Source organism: Ammospiza caudacuta, chromosome 22, assembly GCF_027887145.1.
Source record: "Ammospiza caudacuta isolate bAmmCau1 chromosome 22, bAmmCau1.pri, whole genome shotgun sequence".
NCBI lineage: Eukaryota > Metazoa > Chordata > Aves > Passeriformes > Passerellidae > Ammospiza > Ammospiza caudacuta.
Window position 1 is genome coordinate 7,937,180 of NC_080614.1, and position 20,885 is coordinate 7,958,064.

At 47.3% G+C, this 20,885-nt stretch overlaps 2 protein-coding genes across 2 annotated transcripts in view; one reads left to right on the forward strand and one right to left on the reverse strand.

Annotated features, from left to right (window-relative positions):
- Positions 1-18,523, forward strand: PANK4 (pantothenate kinase 4 (inactive)). The gene is made up of 19 exons (XM_058818672.1): positions 1-234; positions 2,767-2,849; positions 3,330-3,538; positions 4,951-5,134; positions 5,636-5,728; positions 6,854-7,007; positions 7,673-7,854; positions 9,184-9,265; positions 10,360-10,460; positions 11,064-11,219; positions 12,044-12,156; positions 12,649-12,736; positions 13,591-13,742; positions 14,156-14,211; positions 14,655-14,704; positions 15,854-15,961; positions 16,105-16,205; positions 16,633-16,701; positions 18,012-18,523. The coding sequence occupies exons 1-19, from the start codon at positions 117-119 to the stop codon at positions 18,223-18,225; spliced, it is 2,313 nt and encodes a 770-aa protein (XP_058674655.1). The 5' UTR covers positions 1-116; the 3' UTR covers positions 18,226-18,523.
- The window catches only part of LOC131567159 (probable glutamate receptor), a 10,680-nt gene continuing 8,171 nt past the window's right edge, over positions 18,377-20,885 (reverse strand). Inside the window, exon 10 of the mRNA XM_058818673.1 lies at positions 18,377-20,122. Coding sequence (XP_058674656.1) covers positions 20,021-20,122 — 102 coding nt within the window. The 3' untranslated portion in view covers positions 18,377-20,020. The remainder of the gene's footprint in view (positions 20,123-20,885) is intronic.

Below are 20,885 nucleotides of genomic sequence, written 5' to 3' on the forward strand. Positions count from 1 at the left end.
AGCGCGCTCTCCCCGCCTGATTTCCCCGCACCTCCCCTCGTTCGTATGCAGATTTATGCGCATACATTTGCATGCCGATGAGGCCGGGGTGAGGGAGGGAGTGGGTCGCGTTCAAAATGGCGGAGCGGGGCGGGCGCGGCAGCGGTCACGGCAGCCTGGACAAGAGCATCACCCTCCCGCCCGACGAGATCTTCCGCAACCTGGAGAACGCCAAGCGCTTCGCCATAGACATCGGTAACCGGGCGGGGGAGGCCTGCGGATGAGGGGCGGCGGCGGGGAACGGGCGGCGGCTGCAGCCCCGGTGAGGGGGCCCGCGGTGGGCCGGGCCGGGCGCGCGCGGGGCACGCTGGGAAGTGTAGTCCCCCACGAAACGCGGGCCAGCGCGGGTGGGCGCGGACTCACTACAGCTCCCGGCGGGTTGCGCGGTATGGGGGGCGGCGCAGGGCACGACGGGAATTGTAGTCCTGCTGCCGGGTACCGGCGCGGCGCGGGCGAGCAGCGGCACTACAAATCCCGGCGGGCCCCGCGCGGGTAACGGGCCGCGGGGAGCCGGGCGGGGTGGCCCGGTCGGGGCTGCCCTTGGCGGCCAAGGGGGAACGGGGGAGAGCCCGGAGGGCTCGGCCGGACCGGCCGGGGGGCGGCGGGGCTGGGGAACATCGGCTGCACCCCCTCAGAGCGCGCCGGGCCCTGCCCCAGTGCGCCAGGCCCGAGTGCGGAGCCCCTCAGCCGCCCCCCGGCCCAGGCCGCGGCCCGCGGGATGCTGCGGGCGCTCCTCCGGCTCCCAGAACCGGCCTGGAAGAAGCAAAAAGAGCCGGGGACGGCGGCTGTGGCATTGCCTGGGCTGGGCAGGGTGTCGGGGTCTGTCATTGCTGCCTCAATCACCCCCAAACCACCCGCTGCTCTGTGCGTACATTCGAGCAGCCAACATTGGCGATTTCCCTATGCGGGACAGGGTGACACACGGGACAGGGTGACACTTGTCAGGGTGACACTTGTCAGGGTGACACAGGGAGCTGTGCAGGGACAGGCTGAGTTTCTTCCCAGTTCCTCCCGTGCAGGGATCAGCAGTGGTTCTGCGGACACCCACTAAGCCACAAGTGCCGTTTCACACATTTTACTGCCTCAAGATCAGCAGAACTTTTTAGGAGAAAAGCCAGAGAAAAGAAAAGCAAGCTGTTATTGCTCGGGTGAACACTGCTCTGTGTGCTGGAGACTCAGGGAGAGCGGGAATAAAACCTGCACCATAATAGAAAATGTTGTTGTGTCACTTCAGCCCCTCGGGAGCTGCTGGTTCCACGCCTGTGAAAATAACAGCTGGAGCCGGCCCTTTGTGCGGGTCAGCTCGGAATTAGAGTCCTGGGATTAGTTATAAAACCTAGTTACATGTCTCAGCTGGTGTTCTGAATGGATTTAAGTCTTTAAAAACTGGGAGAGCAAGGGGATAACGCGCAAAGCCATGGCTCTGCATCCCGTGGGGCTGGTGGGGAATTCCTGCAGCACCTGGGTCATTGTCGGTGTAAAGAAAGTGACATTCCAACACTGAGCCTCAGCTTGGAGCTGTGGAGGGAAACTTTCCCATAAAAGCTGTGCCAGCCCTCACCTTTTAGCAGAACAGACCGTGGGTTTTGTTTACCAGAGACTTCAAAGCAGTGCCTGGGACACTGAAATCAGATCCAAGGTCAGGGGAGCTTTATTGCTTTTGATACTGTAGGTTTCTGTCCATGGTCACTCTACATTGACCTCACTTAAATTTTCCTGGAGTAAACTGCCTGTTTTTCTCCTACAGGTTGCAAATATTTTCCTAACAAAAATGTTTGAGCGTTGTGGAAGAGCTGACAGTGTCTTTCACCTCTGCTGCTTCATTTCTTGGTTTTTATTAGGCAGCAGAGTGCAGTGCCACTGAACTTAGCCATTATTTAGGATCTGACATTGCCAGGTTTTTATTTACTTTCAGGACTTTAATGTTAACCCAGTAGTGGATCACAGTTACCCTCAGACCTGGAGCACTGTGCTGGAAAACATTGAAGTTATTCAGTGTAACCCCAGAAATCCACTTCTACAGGTCAGATGCAAAGACAGGGCAAGGGCTTGAACTCTTTTTCAAGGGGAGAGTTGAAAGTTTGAAAGTTTTATTGCCATGAGCAGACTGGAGACCTGAAGGGTGTGATGAGGCTGCTCTGCTCAGACTTGCACATTGCTAACATCTCCACTTTTGTGTGCTTGAGAAACAGCACTCTGAGCATTCTTTACCCCAAAGCCAAGATGAGTCTTGCAAAATAATGACTCAGTACAGAGGGTCATTTTCTAACCAGCCAGGAGTTTGCAGATTTGTCCCTAAAAGCAGGGTGAGAATGTTATTTAGGTGTTGTTCTGAAACACTCTGTGCACATGAGGGGCATTGCTCAGTGGTGCCAAACCAGCTGAGAAAATCCTGGTACAGATTTGGGGGGTTTCATGAAGTTCCCAAACAAGGTGAATAACAGCAGTACATGTTATTAGCCTGGCTAATTGAGAATTTCCACTGCTCATCCTCGTCCCACATCAGTCAGGCACAAACTGAATTTATGGAGCTTTTCCCTCCTGTGATGCTCTGGGGGTTAAGCAGGCCAAGAAGTTCCTCAGCAAAGAATTCTTTCTGCATTCCCATTAATTTTCTCTGGCTTTACCTGAGGAAACCTGGAGAACCAAGAGCTGACATAAACACAAATTCTATTGTTTGCTCCAAGGTGAGGCATTAATCATAACTTGTCATCTCTTTATGAACAGGTGGTTCATTAACCAAGCTGGCTTATTACTCAACTGTACAGCACAAAGTGGCAAGAGTGAGATCCTTTGATCATTCTGGAAAGGTGAGAATTCCATCAGGGATTGACTCACAGGAGTGAGATTCTGGACTGGCTAGAACAGAAATTACATCCAAACCCATCTAATAACTTGCTTATATAAAACTTTCTGAGAAGTGTTTGTATTGCCAGGTACTATTTATATTTAATTTTATTATTTATATTTAATTGATTAAAATATTTATTTTAATAAATATTTAATAAGACAGTAAGTGTGGTACTTTTGTTAAAAATCCCTGCTCCTGTGCAGAAATAAGTTTCCTCATGCAGAGGGATTTCCTGCACGTCAGCTGCATGGGAGAATTGATTATCTCAGCTTAAGGAGAATTAAGAGCTGTGAAACTCTATTCTTCTTTGCCACAGCTTGAGGTGTTATGTTTAATGGCATTAACACAGTTTCAAGGGCAAGAAAAGCACAAGTATTGATGTTCAGTAGTTCAGCATTTAACCTTGATGTTCTCTAAGAAATCCTTTTCTCTTTTGAAGGACACAGACAATGAACCTTTGTATGAAATATCTGTCCAGGAGGAGATTACAGCTCGACTTCACTTCATTAAATTTGAAAACACTTACATTGAAACCTGCCTAGATTTCATCAAAGACCATCTTGTCAATACAGAGACAAAAGTCATCAAAGCCACAGGTGGTGGTGCCTATAAATTCAAAGACCTTATTGAGAAGAAGCTGGGGTTGAAGTAAGTGGAACTGCTTTTTCTTCTGTGAGGAATTAACTTACACCTACTCCTAAAGCTTTTGTCATTTTCCTGGGCATGCTCAGAGGGAATTCACGTGACAGTCATTTATTGTACAGCTCCTACCTAAATTTCATACAAAGGCCTGCAGGAGAACAAAGGGCAGCCCCATGAACTTACAGCCTCATGAATTTACTGTTCAAGCACCATTATCAAACACCAAATCCTAAAAAGTTGACACTGAAATCTGCCTAGATGTCACCAAAGGCCATCTTATCTATATAGAGACAAAAGCCATCAAAGCCACAGATGGTGGTGCCTATAAATTCACACTTTCTATGCTGTAAGTGTAGAAAAGCATTAATTTACCCCAATATTAACACTGGGGAGAGCTTCAAGGCACCTCTGCTGTGATCTCTGTAGGAGATTCCTCAACCCCTGAGGGCCTGTGCTCATCTTTTAGATTATCTTTGCAAATTTCTTATTTTTCCTGATAAGCTGGGCTCTGTTATCTCTTTATTTCACACCAGCCCCCTTTAGTACCTTATTGGCTGTACTAAAGATGAATTGATCAAGATAAGGAGGCACTTTCCCCTCTTATCTCATGTGGTGCCTCTGGTTTAGGTTTTTATTTGGTTCTGACACACTCAGCTTTTCCCCAGCTCCAGACCAGAGCAGCTTCTCCACCATGGAACACACAAATCATTCTGCAGTAGTTGAGATGAGTTTGTGCCTTGTTTGTGTTTCCAACAAGCCTCAGGATATTTCCTGTAGGAATTTCCATACAGAGACACAGAAGTTCAGAAATCAGTGTGTGTTATCTGACTTATCAATCATCTCTAAGTTTTGTATCACATTCCCAGACCTCACACTGGGGATATCCTGTTGTGAATCCTGCTACTCTTGTGAGAAGTCTTTTTCTGTGTTTGCTAATCCCACTTGTAGGCTCCTCCCAACCCCTTGAATCTGTCCTAAACAAGTGCTGAAATGTTGAGGGGGCCTTTTGTGCTTTATTAGAGTCAGGGGAAGAGAAACACACAATTATTCCATGTTGGGAAATTGTTTTTTGAGGTTAATTTCCAGCTGAGCCTCCTGACCTACTTTATGGCCGGGGTGCACAGCCCATGAAAGGAGCAGGGCAGGAAAGGAGCAGTGTAAACAAGCAAACAGGATTATTTTTAATGACAACATGATTGAAGTTACTGTGTAACAGAACCCCAGCCTGGACTCCTGGCGTGGGAGGGGAGCACCAGGCCATGTGCAGATGGAGGTTTCATGTTTCCGTGGGGCTGGGCTTGTGCCAGCTGCTGTGAAAATTCCCCTCTGCAAAGTCTGTGCAAAAATCCTGCTCCAAAAACAAACTGCCTTATCAGGAGGGCTGGCACAGTTATTTAAGGCTTTTTCCTCCCCCTCAGAGTTGATAAGGAAGATGTAATGACCTGCCTAATTAAGGGGTGCAACTTTGTGCTGAGGAACATCCCCCACGAGGTGTTTGCTTACCAGAAGGACTCAGACACAGAATTCCGCTTCCAGACCAACCACCCCAACATTTTCCCTTATTTGCTGGTCAACATTGGCTCAGGGGTCTCCATAGTCAAGGTGAGTGGTGCCCAAAATGCTCTGCTGGAGATTTGATAAAGGTGATCTGAAACCTCTCCCTGGTTCAGATTTGTTCCTGGGTAGTGCAAGGTTTAAAAATAAAATTTTGCCCTTTTTAAAGTTTATTGAGTTATTTCTATTAATTGCAGAGTTTTGAATGCTTTTCTATTCACTATATTTTTAAAATTACATTTAATATGATGTTTAGAGAAGTGATTACTCAATGAGGACAAAGGCTGTCAGATCAAAGTGATTTTTGTTTGTTGAAGAGACCAAGTTTAATGTCTATATTTAGCATTATTTGCCAAGAATAAAACACAAAGATTTCCAAAACTGCTTGTGGTGTGTGTGCAACGTTCCCTTCTCACCTGCCCCTTCCACAGTGGAAGGATTCCATCTCCACTGATTCCACTCCTCCAAAACTCTGCACACTCTGACATTTAAATGTGTTCAACATTATAAAAGGACTTTCTGAATAAATCTGCCCTGTTTGACTCACAGGTAGAATCAGAAGACAAATTTGAATGGATTGGGGGCAGCTCAATTGGAGGTGGAACCTTCTGGGGTCTGGGAGCTCTGCTCACCAAAACAAAGGTACCCAAGTGTCTCTTTTAATGGGGTGGGATTAAATTAAATGCTGGGAGGAAACCTGAAATGCTTAATTGTTAGGTAAGAAGGCTGAGTCCTGGGCTTGTGTTTATATTTTTGACACTTCTGATGCATAAAAGGAAGTTTTACATGAAAAGAAGATACTGGTGGAATATAGGGACAAGAATTAGAAGATGCTTATTGTGACCAAAAGCAATCAAGGACAAATGATGGACAAGAGCCTCCTCAAAGTAATTTTTTATTCTCTTTTCAACTTAAAACACCAGCCCAGTTCCTGCAGCACTGTCTGCAGAAGAAAGCAGGGTGCACAGAATTGCTGCAAAATGTCTGGGAGCTGAGAGGAGAAATTTTGCCTCATGGTTGGTTCTTTGGTTGCCAATTCAAATTTAAATCCTGGGCTGACGATCAAGGCCTGACTTAGTCCTGCTCTGACATCATGCTGGGCTTCCCAAAGAGCCACGTGGCTTAATTGAGTGTCCTAAATGTCAGCAGTGTGGGAAAAGCTTGAGTTACAAATGCACCAGATAGGAAAATGTCAAAGGGAGGGCACAGCCTGGGCTGGGCTTTTGGGTTGATGCTCCTGAAGAAGAGATCTTAAACCATGGCAGTGCCTGCTCTCTGTTCTCTCTTGGTTTTGTAGAAGAAATTCAAGTTAACAGGGTTATAAATTAAGTATTGGAATAATGGAGCTTGCCTGCAAGTTTAATTTCAGGGGCAGTAAAGGCACACTGAGACTTTTTTCTCAAACTTCTCTTTTATTGTGCTTCAGCAAGACAAAATTCTGTTTCCTCTTAGTTCCTGTGTTTCTGAATTCCAAGATAAGGGATGCCATGAGGCTTCTGACTGTTTTATATGTGCTGACCCACCCTAATTTTCAAGGGAAATTCAACAAAATATCTGCAGATAACAAGGGTTGATTGTGATTTTTAAAGGAACTCCACTTGAGATCTGTGTGTTTGATCACTGTGGATACATCCTTGTAATTAGGACCAGCCTGTCTTTGGCTGGCAGGGTTCATTCTAACACTGGTTTTGGGCAGTGAGGATGCTGCAGAGCTCTGGTTCAGGTCAGAGATTTTCCTGTAAATTTGCCTGTGCTTCTCACCTTCAGAAATTTGATGAACTGCTGCAGCTGGCCTCAAAGGGCCAGCACACCAACGTGGACATGCTGGTGAAGGATGTGTATGGAGGTGCCTACCAGACCCTGGGGCTCAGTGGGAATCTCATTGCCAGCAGCTTTGGGAAGTCCACCACAGCAGACAAAGGTACTGGGATCAAAAAGATCTCCCCAAACATCTCCTCTGGCTCTTGGGAATTAACTTTATCCTGATCTAACAAATAGAGCTGAAAATAATCACCAGCTTCTTTCATGATCTTGTGGTTTGCCTGCACAATATTGATTTAAAATATTATTCAGTACTGCTTTAAAAGCAGATATTTATATTTTCAGTTTGGGATTGCCTAAGCCAAGGGAAAATTAAAAAATAGCTGTCTGGTTAGCCTGGGGTTAATCCATTCCTGTGGGAAATAGATGTGGCTTTCTGGGCTGCAGAAAGGCCCTTTGGCAATGATTTATTACAATTTGCATTATCTTAATGAAATCACTTGCAGTGATTTCAGGCCAGGAGGGATGGATGAACCCTCACCCCTGGTTCCTAGAGAGAAGAAATGAATTCCTGCCATCCAGAAGTTTCTTTTCAAGAAATATGTCACATAGGCTTAGTGAGGGCTTTTTTAAAATCAAATCACACTCCTCCTTGTTAGAAGTACATTATATATGTGAGATTTTTATTTTCTTCTCCCCACATAAAGAAAACTGCTCCAACCCTGGATTTTTCCTTCCCCAGCTGCAGGTTCAGTTAGAAAAGCACAGTCCACTGCAGCTTCCTCACTTTGTGTGCCGTTTGCTTTACTCTCCCTTGCCTTCCAGAGTTTTCCAAAGAAGATATGGCCAAAAGTTTGCTGCACATGATCAGCAATGACATTGGCCAGCTGGCCTGCCTGCATGCCAAACTGCACAACCTGGATAAAATTTATTTTGGAGGGTTTTTTATCCGGGGCCACCCCGTCACCATGCGCACAATCACCTACAGCATCAACTTCTTCTCCAAGGTAAGGAAAACACAGGCTTCCCCACAGCAAAGTCACATTTTAGGTGTTTTTCTAGGCTGTTGGGATACCTTAATAAATGAATTTGTACATGAAGTAAGCTTAGAATGCTGCTCCTTAGGTAGGTAAGGCAGGGATGTGTTGTGGGAGGGGTGAAATCAGTGTGAAATGTCTGGGAGTTGTGTCTGGCCCTTTTTCCTCTCTCCCTACCTCCCTCTCTCTCTTTTTATTATTATTTTTTGATTGACAATCTGTCTTGTAGCTCCAAGTAATGAGTTTCCACTATGTTCTTAGATAGTCACCATCATTATTCAATTCCTCTTGCTGATTTCATCTTTCCACCCCCAGGCCATGCAGTGTGGGGTTGTTGTGCTGAGGCACTTGGCATCAGTGGGGTTTTGTTACTAAAAAGAAAATCGAACCTCAAACCAACCAAGCTGAAGTTCTTTGCAGGTTTTGAAGCTGTGGAAAATACTGAAGATTTTTGGCTAGGAGAAAGGTCCAATCCACAAGCTTGTTAATGGTTGTTACAGGTAGATTAGTCCTGAACTTTGGGAATTTATAGAGAAGAGGACACCAATTTTTTCTCATCTCAGTGCTTTATGAAAGAGACTCCTGTGCCTTTTCCCCTCTTTATTTCACCATTGTTGGCCCTTTCTGTTCCAAGAAAGCCATTGCAAAACTGCAGCTTTAGGTTGTTGTAAGAGACACTTTGCCAGGGATTGAAATCCAGATCTCCCTGTGAGCTGGAGCTGCTGTTTCCCAGTCACTGCTGAATTCCTTGGAAAAGGAATTCCTTGGAAGAGGCCATGTCTCACCCAGCCTGGGTGAGGCTTCTCCTCCCCAGCATTCCTGTATTTTGCATTAATAATTGGATTATTTGATGGGGGGATGCTTGCCTGTGGGTAATGCCCAGTGTCTGTGTGGTGTTGAAGAGCAGTGCAATAAAATAAACACGAGGAGCAGCGTCCCAAAGGTGGTGTTGGCTGCAGTGGCACACACTCACCTTGGCAATCCCATTTCCAGCCTGTTTGAAGCAAGAGGAGTTGAATATTCATGGAATGATGTTCCTGGGAAGGCCATAGACCTCACACCACAGGTGCATGGGTGTTTTCCAGCTGGGTGATAACTGGGGGATGAGGTGTGTGAGCAGTTCCTCCCTGAGCTGCTCCAGAAGCACCATTAAAAGTTGCTGAATGTGTGAGAATGTAGCACAAATGACTATTACCATCTTCTGGTTGTTTCTATTAAATTAAAGTGTGAAACTAGTGACAAAGAAGTGCCTGTTAGCCCTCAGGGACCATCCAATTGCAATGTTTCATATTGTGGCAGGGAGAGGTTCAGGCATTGTTCCTGAGACATGAAGGCTACCTGGGAGCCATTGGGGCATTTTTAAAAGGAGCTGAACAAGACAGTAAGTACAGCACTGCTCTGTTCTGTATATGCTGTGTTCTGAAATGTCAGTGTACTGTCCAAGTTTCTCTTGAGAGGCTGCATGTAAGCTGTTGCCTAAATAAATCCATTTGGCACTAATAAACACAGATGCTGGGCTTTGGTTTGATACATTCTGGCAGGGACATCTCAATTTCTCACTGGATTTCCTGCTCACCTTTGAGAGGACAGCAGCCTTTCTCTTCTCTGCACTCCTACAAAGAGCAGCCACAGCTCTAAATCCAGCTGGAGAAATGTGGGTTTGGAGAACCTCCCCCTCTTTAAGCGGCCACTTCTGAATTCCTTTAATGTGCTGAGGAAGACCAGTATCTCCAAACTGTTTGTCTGAGAGTGAAAAGCCTCCCAGAGGAGACCCTTCTGTCCAGATCCCTTGGATTCAGGCTGCTTTGGTGGAATTCTGCCTGTTCAGTTTTCCTTTTCCCCTGTGGGTGTACTGGCAAGGCAGGCAGTACATTGGTTCCAGTGGCACAGCTGCTGATTTTCCTTAGCTCAGCAAATATCAAACACACCTCCAAAAAATGGATGTGGAATTCTTTTCCTGCCCATTTGATAGAGATGGGCAAGGAAGCAGCTACTGAGGAATTAAAGACATTGCTTCTGCAGCATGAACTGCACATCTGAGCTCATTAAACTTTCCTCAAATAAAGCCAATCTGGAAATAACTTTAGTGTTTCTCTGAAGCTTACATTGTGCTTTGGGAGTTCTGTAATACTATTTTGTTAATAATGGATCTAGATTTAGAAATAAATGCTCAGTGATAGTGCTTTGAAGGCATGCTGATTAATGACAAGGAAATGGGGTTTAAATAATGATTTTAGAACTTAAATTGTCTCTTGTCTCATTCAGGTTGAAGCTCCTTGGAGCAGGTAATTCATTGAGTGGTTGAAACATCTCTTGGGGGTTAGAGGGAAAAATTCTGTTTGCTTTTAAAGACAAGGGGAGCTGGCTTGTGTAGTGCAGCAGCTGCTCAGAGGGATGCTGGCTCTAGACTCACTCACAGCACTATTCTCAGTTTTATTTTCAGATTATGTGTGTCTGTGTCTTTCTCTTTTCTAGATCCAAACCAGTACAGCTGGGGAGAGAATTATGCTGGGAGTTCTGGGCTCATGAGCACATCCCCTGATGTTTCCCCCTTGCAGAGAACACGCAGTGGTACAGTATGTGCTGTTTTTCCTTGCCCTGTGTGTGTTCTCTCAGCACTGCTCACCTGGACATGGCTGATCATTCTCCTGCTTCCCAGAGAAGTGCCCAGTGTGCTGTTGGTGTGGTGTTGTCTCCTGTCCTGTGTAGTGCTGAATGGAACATTTCATAAAACAGACTGGCTGCTACTTTGTCTTGTTCACTTCACAAAAGTTGGGGGAATGCTTGTCTCTCAGCTGGATTTTGCTGCAGCTGAAATAGCTCAGAATTTGGAATGTCATGTTCAGCCCTCTTGAAGCAGTGTTAATTTGCTTCCTGTGAGAAGAAAAATACAAGATTGGACAGAAGGGCACAAGCCCAGTCATCTCTTAAAGTCACTGACAGTGCAGCAGTTCTGATTCCACAGTGGATTATTTTCACACTGGACAACTTCTGTCTCTAGGGTGGGCATGGATAAAATAATCCACAGAGGGAACTGGATTATTTATGATGACCTATAATTGTCTGCAAATCTGTCAGTCTTAACAGTGGCTGGAGTTCTGCAGCCCTTGTGCTAATTTAATTCGTTGTAAATTAATTTCTGAGTGAGTTCTCATCCATCTCTTTCATTTCTCCCCTAGTTTGACATGCTGGAAATGGACAGATTGGAGAGACCACTTGTTAACCTGCCACTGCTGAAAGACCCCTCCACCTATATCCCAGACACTGTTGACCTCACAGATGATGCCATGGCCAGAAAATACTGGCTCACCTGCTTTGAGGAGGCACTGGATGGGGTAAGAGTCACAGAACAGACCTGTGTGAGTGACACAGACATTTAAGAAATAAATCTTCTATGGAGCAGCATGTTTGTCCTGTGTTTGTCCTGGACAATGTTCCTGCTGTGGCACCCCTCTGGAAGGCCAGCCCCTCTTTCCCTGTGGCAGAGGGAAATTGTCCCAGTCTCTTAAAGAAGGGCTTGACCCCTTCAAAGGCAGAAATGTTCTTTTGTGGTGCTTTTTTTTAGCTCCTGAAAGGTGTTTTCAAAGCATTTCTCTCTTCAATGGCACTTGGACCTCTCTGTACAGAGCTGAAGCAGGACAGTTACACAACCAAAGGCCACAGATCCTTGGGTTGTTCCTCCTCTGGGAGCAGTCCTGCTGCCTCACAGACACTTTTCCATGGGAAGGGCACAATTGAACCAGGCACAAATTATAAATTATTTTTTCCTGCTCTGAAGCTGATTCAGGCAGTTCACTGGAGTAAACAAAAAGGGAACACAAGGGGTCGATGTGCACCATTAAATTTCTGCTTCTGTTTCTCCTTTAGTGGATGAGCATTGTTACCTTTTTTCCCCTCCTCTAAGTAGTTAGAACTTGTGCTTAATTTCTGACAGTACAGTCTGGAAAACAAACTTTAACTCTTTTGGGATGAAAAGAGCCATTAAAATTGTTATTTACTGTTTGGAATGAAGGGAGGCTGGGAGGTGCTGTGTGGGAGGGAGCAGGCACAGAACAGGCAGGCAGATGGAGGGGTTATTGCTCAGACTGAACTTCACATCAATTCCAGGAAGAAGAGTTAATTTGGTAACTCCAAAAGTGTTGCCTCTCTCCTCTGCCAGGTGGCAAAGCGAGCTGCAGCCAGCCAGCCAGACTCTGTGGATGCACAGGAGAGAGCTGAGAAATTCCGCCAGAAATACTGGAATAAGCTCCAGACACTCAGGCAGCAGCCCTTGTAAGTTTTTATTTTCCCTTCTGCATCACTTGCTGCTTCTTTTGAGCACTGAAAGCCCACCAAAAGCTAACCAGGTTGTGAAGCAGAGCAAACAAAGCCAAGCAGGCTGAAGGCTCAGATGTGCCAAACATCCTCTGCACAGGGATTTTGGATTTCATGTCTTAGAATTTCTCTGCTCAACTCCATCTTGGCAGAAAAATTGTTATTAAAAATTTGTATGTGGTTATTAAAAATAGCAGCAAGTCAATTCTGAACATTTTCCCTCATTGTATTTAAATAATCTTATTGTAGATTTTCGAATTTAAGATTACTGAATCTACAATAAATGATCTTAATTGTAGATTCAATAATCTTATGGTGAAACCAGGATTTAGCACCTGGGACTTTCAGCTTCATGTGAGGGGCTGTGACTTACAGTGGAAACAGAGGGAAAAATAACTTTTTCTGTTTGAAGTAATTGATTTGTTTTCCCCCCCTTCTCCCTTTTTAAAGTGCATATGGTACCTTAACAGTCAGAAGTCTCTTGGATACAAGGGAACACTGTTTGAATGAGTTCAGTTTTCCAGACCCCTATTCCAAGGTGAGTTCAAGACACTTTTCCATTCATTACCCATATGCAGCTGTTTTCTCTCTGTGTTTTGTTCTGTGACATGAAATGATTGGGGAAAGGACATTCAAGTCATTATTTCTCAAAAAACAACTTTCTCTATGTCCATTCCTCACCACTTGTTTATGTGACATATAAATAACAACAGTGCTGGTGGCTGATCCAAGACTCTTTTCCTGACTTTGACATATTTCTGCAAAATACAGAGAAAGTTCTCCCTGGCTGCACTGTCAAGTGCTACCTTCACTCTGAGAAAGGGATAAAAGGGAGGTGGCTTTTGCTTCTGTTGGCTTCTTGTAATTCAGACAAGTTTACTGCCAGGACAAGACTTTGGTACCCAGAATCATTTTAAATTTTCTAAGAAATCTCACCCTGTAACACTGATCTCACTGGAGACAGAGAAGGGAAAAAAACCTCAGAGCTGCTGAGAATTTGGGATGATGCAAAAGAAAAAATAAACACCCTTCAGATTTTGTGGGACTGCTGGTGATGGTTTCCTAGAGTTGATGCATCATTTTACTGCCACAAGGGTTTTGTGTGTCTACTCTCCCATTCTTGCCCAAGAGCCATTTCCCAATCTGCTCAAGGTCTGTTGCACCTCTAACTTGCTAAGAAAAGCAGTTCTTGGGCTATAGATCATATCTGGCACTCATGACACTTTTTGTGAGAATCCAGGAAAGTTTTTCCTTGCTCCTAAGTACACTGACAATAATTGGTTGGTCCATGAACACAGAGGAGATGCTTAAAAGTGGCCTTGGGACTGAGACAGCCAAAGCTGGGTAAGAAATGTTGGTCTGTAAATCCAGTGTTTTCTGTCTGTCTTACAGGTAAAGCAGAAAGAAAATGGAATAGCCTTGAAGTGTTTCCAGAGTGTGATCGAGTCCCTGGACTCCCTGGGCTGGGAGGAGAGGCAGTTTGCACTGGTGAAAGGACTCCTGGCAGGGAATGTCTTTGACTGGGGAGCAAAGGCAGTCTCAGAGTAGGTGTTACATCCTTTAACAGCACCCTTTAAACTACAGAATGTAAAAAATTCCTCAAAAGTTCCTCAATCTCCCCATCACCACTGTTACAGCCTGCAGCTGGTTTAAGTCATTACATTTCATGGTGGTTTGCAGACCCCAAAATGGTTTTTTTGCCTGTACCCTTCTGCCTGCAAACATCTGTACATTGCTGAGGCTGTTTTCTTCTAGCATCAGAACTCTGATTTAATTCCTGACGAGCCTTTTGTTTTTAACATGATCACGAAATACATTTCCCAGTTTTGGGACCCACAGACACCCCCAGTACAAGCAGTGCAGTAAAATTGCTGGGCCCCAGCTAAAGAAATGTTTGAATTCCACTGGTGTGAGGTGGAGGTGTTGAGCTGTGCCCTTTGTCTCTCTCCTGTCCCAGTGTTCTGGAGTCTGAGCCACAGTTTGGGTTTGAAGAAGCCAAGTCAAAGCTCCAAGGTAAGGGGAGATCCCTGCTGGTGGTTGGGTGTTAATGAGGGAATGGAGTGGGGTTCAAAAATCATTAGGGCTTGTTAGGGTTATATAAATGCAGAGTTTTAATTAAACCTTCAGACTCTCTCCTTAAACTCAGAAATGGTCACTCACTGCTATGTCCCTGGCAGGGAACAGAGTCCTGGGGGTTCACACCCAGCTCACAGCACTCACACAGAGCTTTAGTGTGAAAATTCCACTTCAGGCCTCCTGTCATGGAGCCATTCCCATAACAGAGCTCAGGAACTCTGCCAGCCTTCACATTTAACTTTGGAAACCTGAGCTCAAATGTTTCAATGCTTCAGGGAGTGCAGCATGAGCCTCCTGCTTGTACCATGTGCAGAGTGACTGCTGATAAGAGTGAGTGGCTGCTGATAAGAAATGCTGACACTGCTCTGTCTGTGCCACAGAACGTCCCTGGTTGGAAGATTCCTACAGCCAGTGGCTGGAGCGACTGAAGGTACGACCCTGGGTGGCCCTAAAGCCACTAATTAACCCCCTTAATCATCAAACCACCTTGGGAATTGTGGGGTTTGAGCAGACTCTGTTCAGACAGCCCAAAACAAATCCCAGTAATTCACCATAAAGAAAGGAATAAAGGAATTGGTTTAAAGTGCTGCTTCCCTGAATTCCCACTGGAGCCCAGCTGCTCCAGAGCCTCCCCTCCTCATCAGGGCTCCTATTTCCATACCCAGAGCCCTGAATTTAAACCCCTGGGGCCAAATGTAGTGTTTGAGCTGTTCCTCCCCCTGAGTAGCCAAGCTAAACCTGGCATGAATGTAGGAGCTTGCTGGAAGCAATGAACTTACCAATTAGGAAAGTTTTTTTTTCTTTTTTTCCCATGTGATCTCTTTTACCATTTAATTAAGATTAATTAAAAAGCTTTTGTGTCTCTGTGTAAATCTCTCAGTTGAAAATGGCAGCTTAAAGGTTGGGGATGAGCAGACTATAGCAAATCATTACATGCTCCATCCTAAAACAAAGCACCAGCTAATCTTGTGTAACAGGGATAATTAGGGAACTACAGGCACTGTCCTGTCAGGTTTTATTAGGAATTCAGCATTTTTCAGTTCTTCTGCTGGTATGAACTGGAGTGAACTAAGTTTCATAACACCAGGTTGAGAACAAATGAAGAGGTTAATGGAGAATAGGCAATATCTTTTCATTTTAGGATGTCACTGCCCCCACAGTCCATGCTGCCCTTTCCTGGCAGAAGGGAATGCTGTGCAGCCAGCACCAGGCTGGCTTAAAACACCCTCCAAGGTAGGTCCAGCTGGCACCCAGCACGTTCAGGATCAAAGCCTGGCTCTGGAGTTAGGCCTGGCTTGAGTTGGCAGGTGGAGGTTTTACTGCTGGAGTTTGAGAGCCCTGTCTCAAACACAGCACAGGAGCTTGAGGGGTGTTTTAAAACAGGAGCTGTTTAAACCCCTGTGCAAAGGCACCATCAGGGAGCCCCATTCCTCCTGTTTGTGTGCTGGGGGCTTGCTGCAATCCAGACCCCAAGGCTCAGGTGTTTGAGGCTGTAAAATGTGGGAGGAGTAGCTGTGAATAACAAACTGCCCTGAGGTGAGTGGTGCTCCATCCTGAATGCATTGGTTTTCTCTTGCAGGAGGGTCCCCCTCATAAATGTGCCTTAATTTTCGCAGATAACAGTGGGATAGACATAATTTTAGGAGTCTTTCCTTTTGTCCGAGAGCTCCTTTCTAGAGGGACAGAGGTGAGTGCTTCTCCCTGCCATTCCTCTGGAGTTTTGGTAACTGCTGGCAGGTATCACTGCCCACCAGCAGGACACTCCTCTGCCAAACTGGGAGTGATCCAAGCACCTGGAATGCCAGAGCCTGACTGTGTGACCTCCCCCAGGTGATTCTGGCCTGTAACTCTGGCCCTGCCCTCAACGACGTCACCTACAGCGAGTCCCTGATCGTGACCGAGCGCATCGCGGCCATGGACCCCGTGATCCAGTAAGCAGCACCCCTGTCCCTGTCACCCTCCCTGGGGACAGCCCAGCCTGGCTTTGCATTTCTCTCTTCATCTCTAACTCCAGCCTCAGCCCAAGGCAGAGCTTTTGCTTTCGTTAAAGTGAAAAATTTAGAAATTGGGTCTTTCTGGCGCGCCTGTAGTTACATTTCTTTTTGTGTCTTCCCCTGACAAGCACTGCAGCTGCTCTACCAGGAATTTTCTGTGTTAATAGAGGCAAATCCATGTTTGTCACACACAGAGTGTCCCCAGGAGAGGATGCTCAAGGAAACATTGTGTTTCCTGGTGAAGTCCCTGCAGCAAAGGAAGCCTCTGCAAAAGAGGGTTTGATATTCCTGCTCCTCTGGCTTATTCCCAGATGTGCAAGGCCCTGCTGAAGCAGCTGTTTAATATTTTTGTCTTTTTTAACAGCTCTGCACTGAGGGATGAGAAGCTGCTGTTGGTTCAGACGGGCTCCAGTTCTCCGTGCCTGGATCTGAGGTACGTGGGCAAAGCCCCACTGTGTGATTGGTGTCCCTCAGCTGCAGGATGGTCAGAGGTTTGGCTGTGGAGCATCCCAGGCACCCTTCCCACTGGGAATCACTCTGCACACCCATCAGGAGGTGCTTAGTGTGGGTTTACAGAGCTGTGACACTGCTCAGGCCTTACAGCCCTTGGTGAGGTGTCTGTGTGCAGGACACAGCTGGGTCGGGAGCTGTGGTTATGGCTGGTGCCAGATACTGCAGGTGGCCAAACCCCCTGGGACAGAAGCACCATTTCACCCTGTTTAACCTTTTCTGATCAGTTCCTCTATTGGAGACAGAATTTACCTGTATCAAAATCCAAGCTTGGGTGCATTTAAACAACATTTCAGTCAATCCCCTTGGCTTTCAGGGGCTGCTGTTTGTGGGCACCAGAAACTCCATGGAGAGTCCCAGTGGGCAGCTCGGGGCAGCTCTGGGGTGTGGCCAAGGTGTGGCCAAGGTGTGATCAAAGTGTGGCTGCATTGGTGGCCATGGTGTGGCTGCAGTGTGGCTGAAGGTGGAGCTGGGATGTGGCTGCAGGTGTGGCCACAGTCGTGGCTGAGGGGTGGCCACAATGTGACCGTGGTGTGGCTGCAGGTGGAGCTGGGGTGTGACCAAAGTGTGGCTGCAGTTGTGGCTGAGGTATGGCCGTGGTGAGGCTGCAGATGGAGCTAAGGTGTGGCTGCAGGTGTGGCTGAAGTGTGACCAAAGTGTGACTGCAGTGGTGGCCAAAGGATGGCTGCAGTGTGGCTGTGGTGTGGCTGCAAATGGAGCTGAGGTGTGGCCATGGTGTGGCTGCAGGTTGGGCGAAGGTGTGGCTGTGGTGTGGCTGCAGGTGGAACTAAGGTGTGGCCATGGTGTGGCCACACTGGTGGCTGAGGGGTGGCTGCAATGAGGCCGTGGTGTGGCTGCAGGTGGTGCTGGGATGTGGCCGAGATGTGGCTGCAGGGGTGGCCAAGGTGTGACGGAAGTGTGGCTGCAGTGGTGGCCGAAGGATGGCCACGGTGTGGCTGTGGTGTGGCTGCAGTGGTGGCTGAAGGATGGCCACGGTGTGGCCGTGGTCTGACCGCAGTGGTGGCTGTGGTGTGGCCGCAGTGGTGGCCGTGGTGTGGCCGCAGTGGTGGCTGTGGTGTGGCCGCAGTGGTGGCCGTGGTGTGGCCGCAGTGGTGGCCGTGGTGTGGCCGCAGTGGTGGCCGTGGTGTGGCCGCAATGGTGGCCGTGGTGTGGCCGCAGTGTGGCTGTGGTGTGGCTGTGACGTGCCCTTACTGTGGCCGCTCTGCGTTGCAGCCGCCTGGACCAGGGCCTGGCCGTGCTGGTGCGGGAGCGGCAGACAGACCTGGTGGTCATCGAGGGCATGGGCAGGGCCATCCACACCAACTACTACGCCGTGCTCAGGTGTGAGAGCCTCAAGCTGGCCGTCATCAAGAACTCGTGGCTCGCCGACCGCCTCGGGGGCAAAATCTTCAGCGTCATCTTCAAGTACGAAGTGCCCTGTAAATGATGGAGCTGGCACGGCCCACGGACTTGCACTAGTTTTACTTTAACTGTAAAGAATGTATTTTTATTACAACAGGGACAAGAGTTCACAGGAAATTCCGTATTTATATTGTGCTTTTGTGACTTAAAAAGCGACAATATGATTCACTCTATAGTCTACACACTCAAATATATATATGTATATCACTCATTGTTTATTTTGGTAAGTGTTTATTTTAATGCTGCAGTATTTGTGATGAAAAGACTTTATTTTTTTGTTCTGTGAGACATTCATATAGAAATATATTTAAATGTCAATGAAACCTTTTTTTATACATCTCTGCCTACTCTGCCAGCAGTGACACAGCACCTACCACATCGTTTTTAACTGCTAAGTGAACCTGTTGTTGCATTTCCTGATGTTGCATTTTCAGCTTTTACACTTACCTAAATCCCTCCTGCTCTGTGCAGCTCAGCTGATGGAAGGGCTGATCCACCTTCTCACCCCACAAACACTGCTCAGGCTGTGACTGAGCCAGGGCTGTTGCAGTCTGAGTTAAGGACCAGCCCTGGTTTCCCAACACCTGGAATTCCAAACCCCTTGTTTGTTCCCATTGGCAGGAGGGATGAGGGAGGGAGTCCTGGAGGGATGAGGGAGTCCTGCAGCTGCACTGAATTCCTTCACAGCAGCTGAAGCTGAGTCTCACTGAATTCCCTCCCAGGGAATGAGCAGTGCTGGGTTCAGGATCACCCATAACTCCCCATCCTTAACTCCCCCGGTTTCTCTTCCCTTCAGTTTTCCCTCCTAGGACTGACAAGGATTGGTGGTTTTGTTCCTGCAGTGCAATTACAGCCATTCTCAAAGAACCCAATTTGTTTTTTCCCTCCTTCAGCTGTGCAGTTGATAAATGGAGTGATTTCACCACCAATTTGCCCTAACACTTAAATGCCTCAGTCATCCCAGCTCTGAAAGGGAAAGCAGCTTAATGAGGAAGGTGTTTAACATGCAGCTGAGACAACTGTTCCCCTGAACTTCAGCATTGTTTGAGAGCAGGAGAGTGATGCAAAACACCCTCACATCTCCCCTTGCAGGGGAGCTGGGGCTCTGCTGTGTTTGACTCATCCCCACATTCCTTCCCTGCTCTGGTACTGATGGATTTCCACTGTCAATCCTCAACTCTTGGGCAACAAGAACAAAACATTGTCACTCCTCTGCTGGGAAGAGTCAAAGGACAAGCCATGCCTGGCATTTCTTAGCTCAGATGCCACCTTGGTGGCAGGGGTTCCCGTTTTGGGGTGCAGGCAGGGCCTGTTTGGGGTTACACAGCAGCCCTGTCAGTTCTGATCCAGGAATTGCCTTCCAGGGACCAGCCCCTGCTGCTCAGGCAGGGCAGGGTGAGGCTGTTTAGAGCTGCAGTGCTTAAGCTGCTGTTCCTGATTATGAGACAGACAAGAGCTTTAATGTTCCACGACTGTTCCTCACACAGGAATTAGTAGCAGAGGCTTCACATTACCCTGTCCCCAGTCACTTCCTCCTCCAGGCCTTCATGGACTTACAGGGTGAACTTCAAACCTAAACATGGATCCACCATCCTGGCCAGCTCTGCTCCGGTTTATCCATTCACAGCTCCACTCTACCCCTAAGCAATGTAATTTCTTCCAAGCCACTTAATTTCCTGTGTCTGCAGCTCCACCACCACTCCAGAAGTGCTGTGTGTGTCTGTAATTAGCAAACTAACACTCTAGGCTAGCAGAAAAACATCTTCCTACACTGATACAGCTCCTAGGACGTGGCACAACCCTAACACAGCAAAAACTCCTCAAGCATTTGCCTTCCCTGGCGTGTCCTGGCTTTGTCTGGCAGCTCCTTTTATGCGTAGACGAGTGCAGATTTCTTCTGTGAAAACAGAGCAACAAGATTTCTGAAAGAGAAATGGGAGAGAGAAGGCTGTGGGTGGTTGTTCTGTGGATCCATCCATTCCATGTGCACGTTGGGAGGGCTGGAGAGCAGGAGCACCAAGGGGCACTGGTGCAGTTTCACTGTGCGTGTGTTTTCCTTGTCTAATGACTAAAGAACAGCCACCCCTGGGATAAACTCATTAAGGATCATTTACTGTCCTCCCTAACACCCAGGGCAGTGCAATGCCTTGAGAATTCAGGGGAATGTTCCTTAATCATTTTTTGGGGGGGGGGGGGGAGGAAAGGGGTCCTAAGGGTTTATTTTATTTCTATATATTACATTTATGCTGTTCAGGCCACAAGCCCGTCCCACAGCCCAAGCTGTGAAATTTTAGCACTTTTAAGGAGTAACTGCACAGCCTCCCCTCACCCCTTGCACAGCTTTCCTTAGAAAACGAAGGTTGGAATGGAAATGCTGGTGCAGGAGGGACATGGGGAGGCAGGACAGGAGCCAGGACCCACCTTGGAGGAAGGGGGGACACAGAAGGCAGGACAGGACCTGGAGCAGGAGCCAGGGCCCACCTTGGTGGAAGGAAGGAAATAGGAACATAGGACAAGGTACAGGGCCCACCTCGATGGAAGGAGAGACATGGGGAGGTAGGACAAGGTGCAAGGCCCACCTTGGAGAAAGAAGGGACACGGGGATGCAGGAAAGGACCTGTAGCAGGAGCCAGGGCTCATTTTGGTGGAAGGAGGGATAGAAAGGTGCAGGGCCCACCTTGGTGG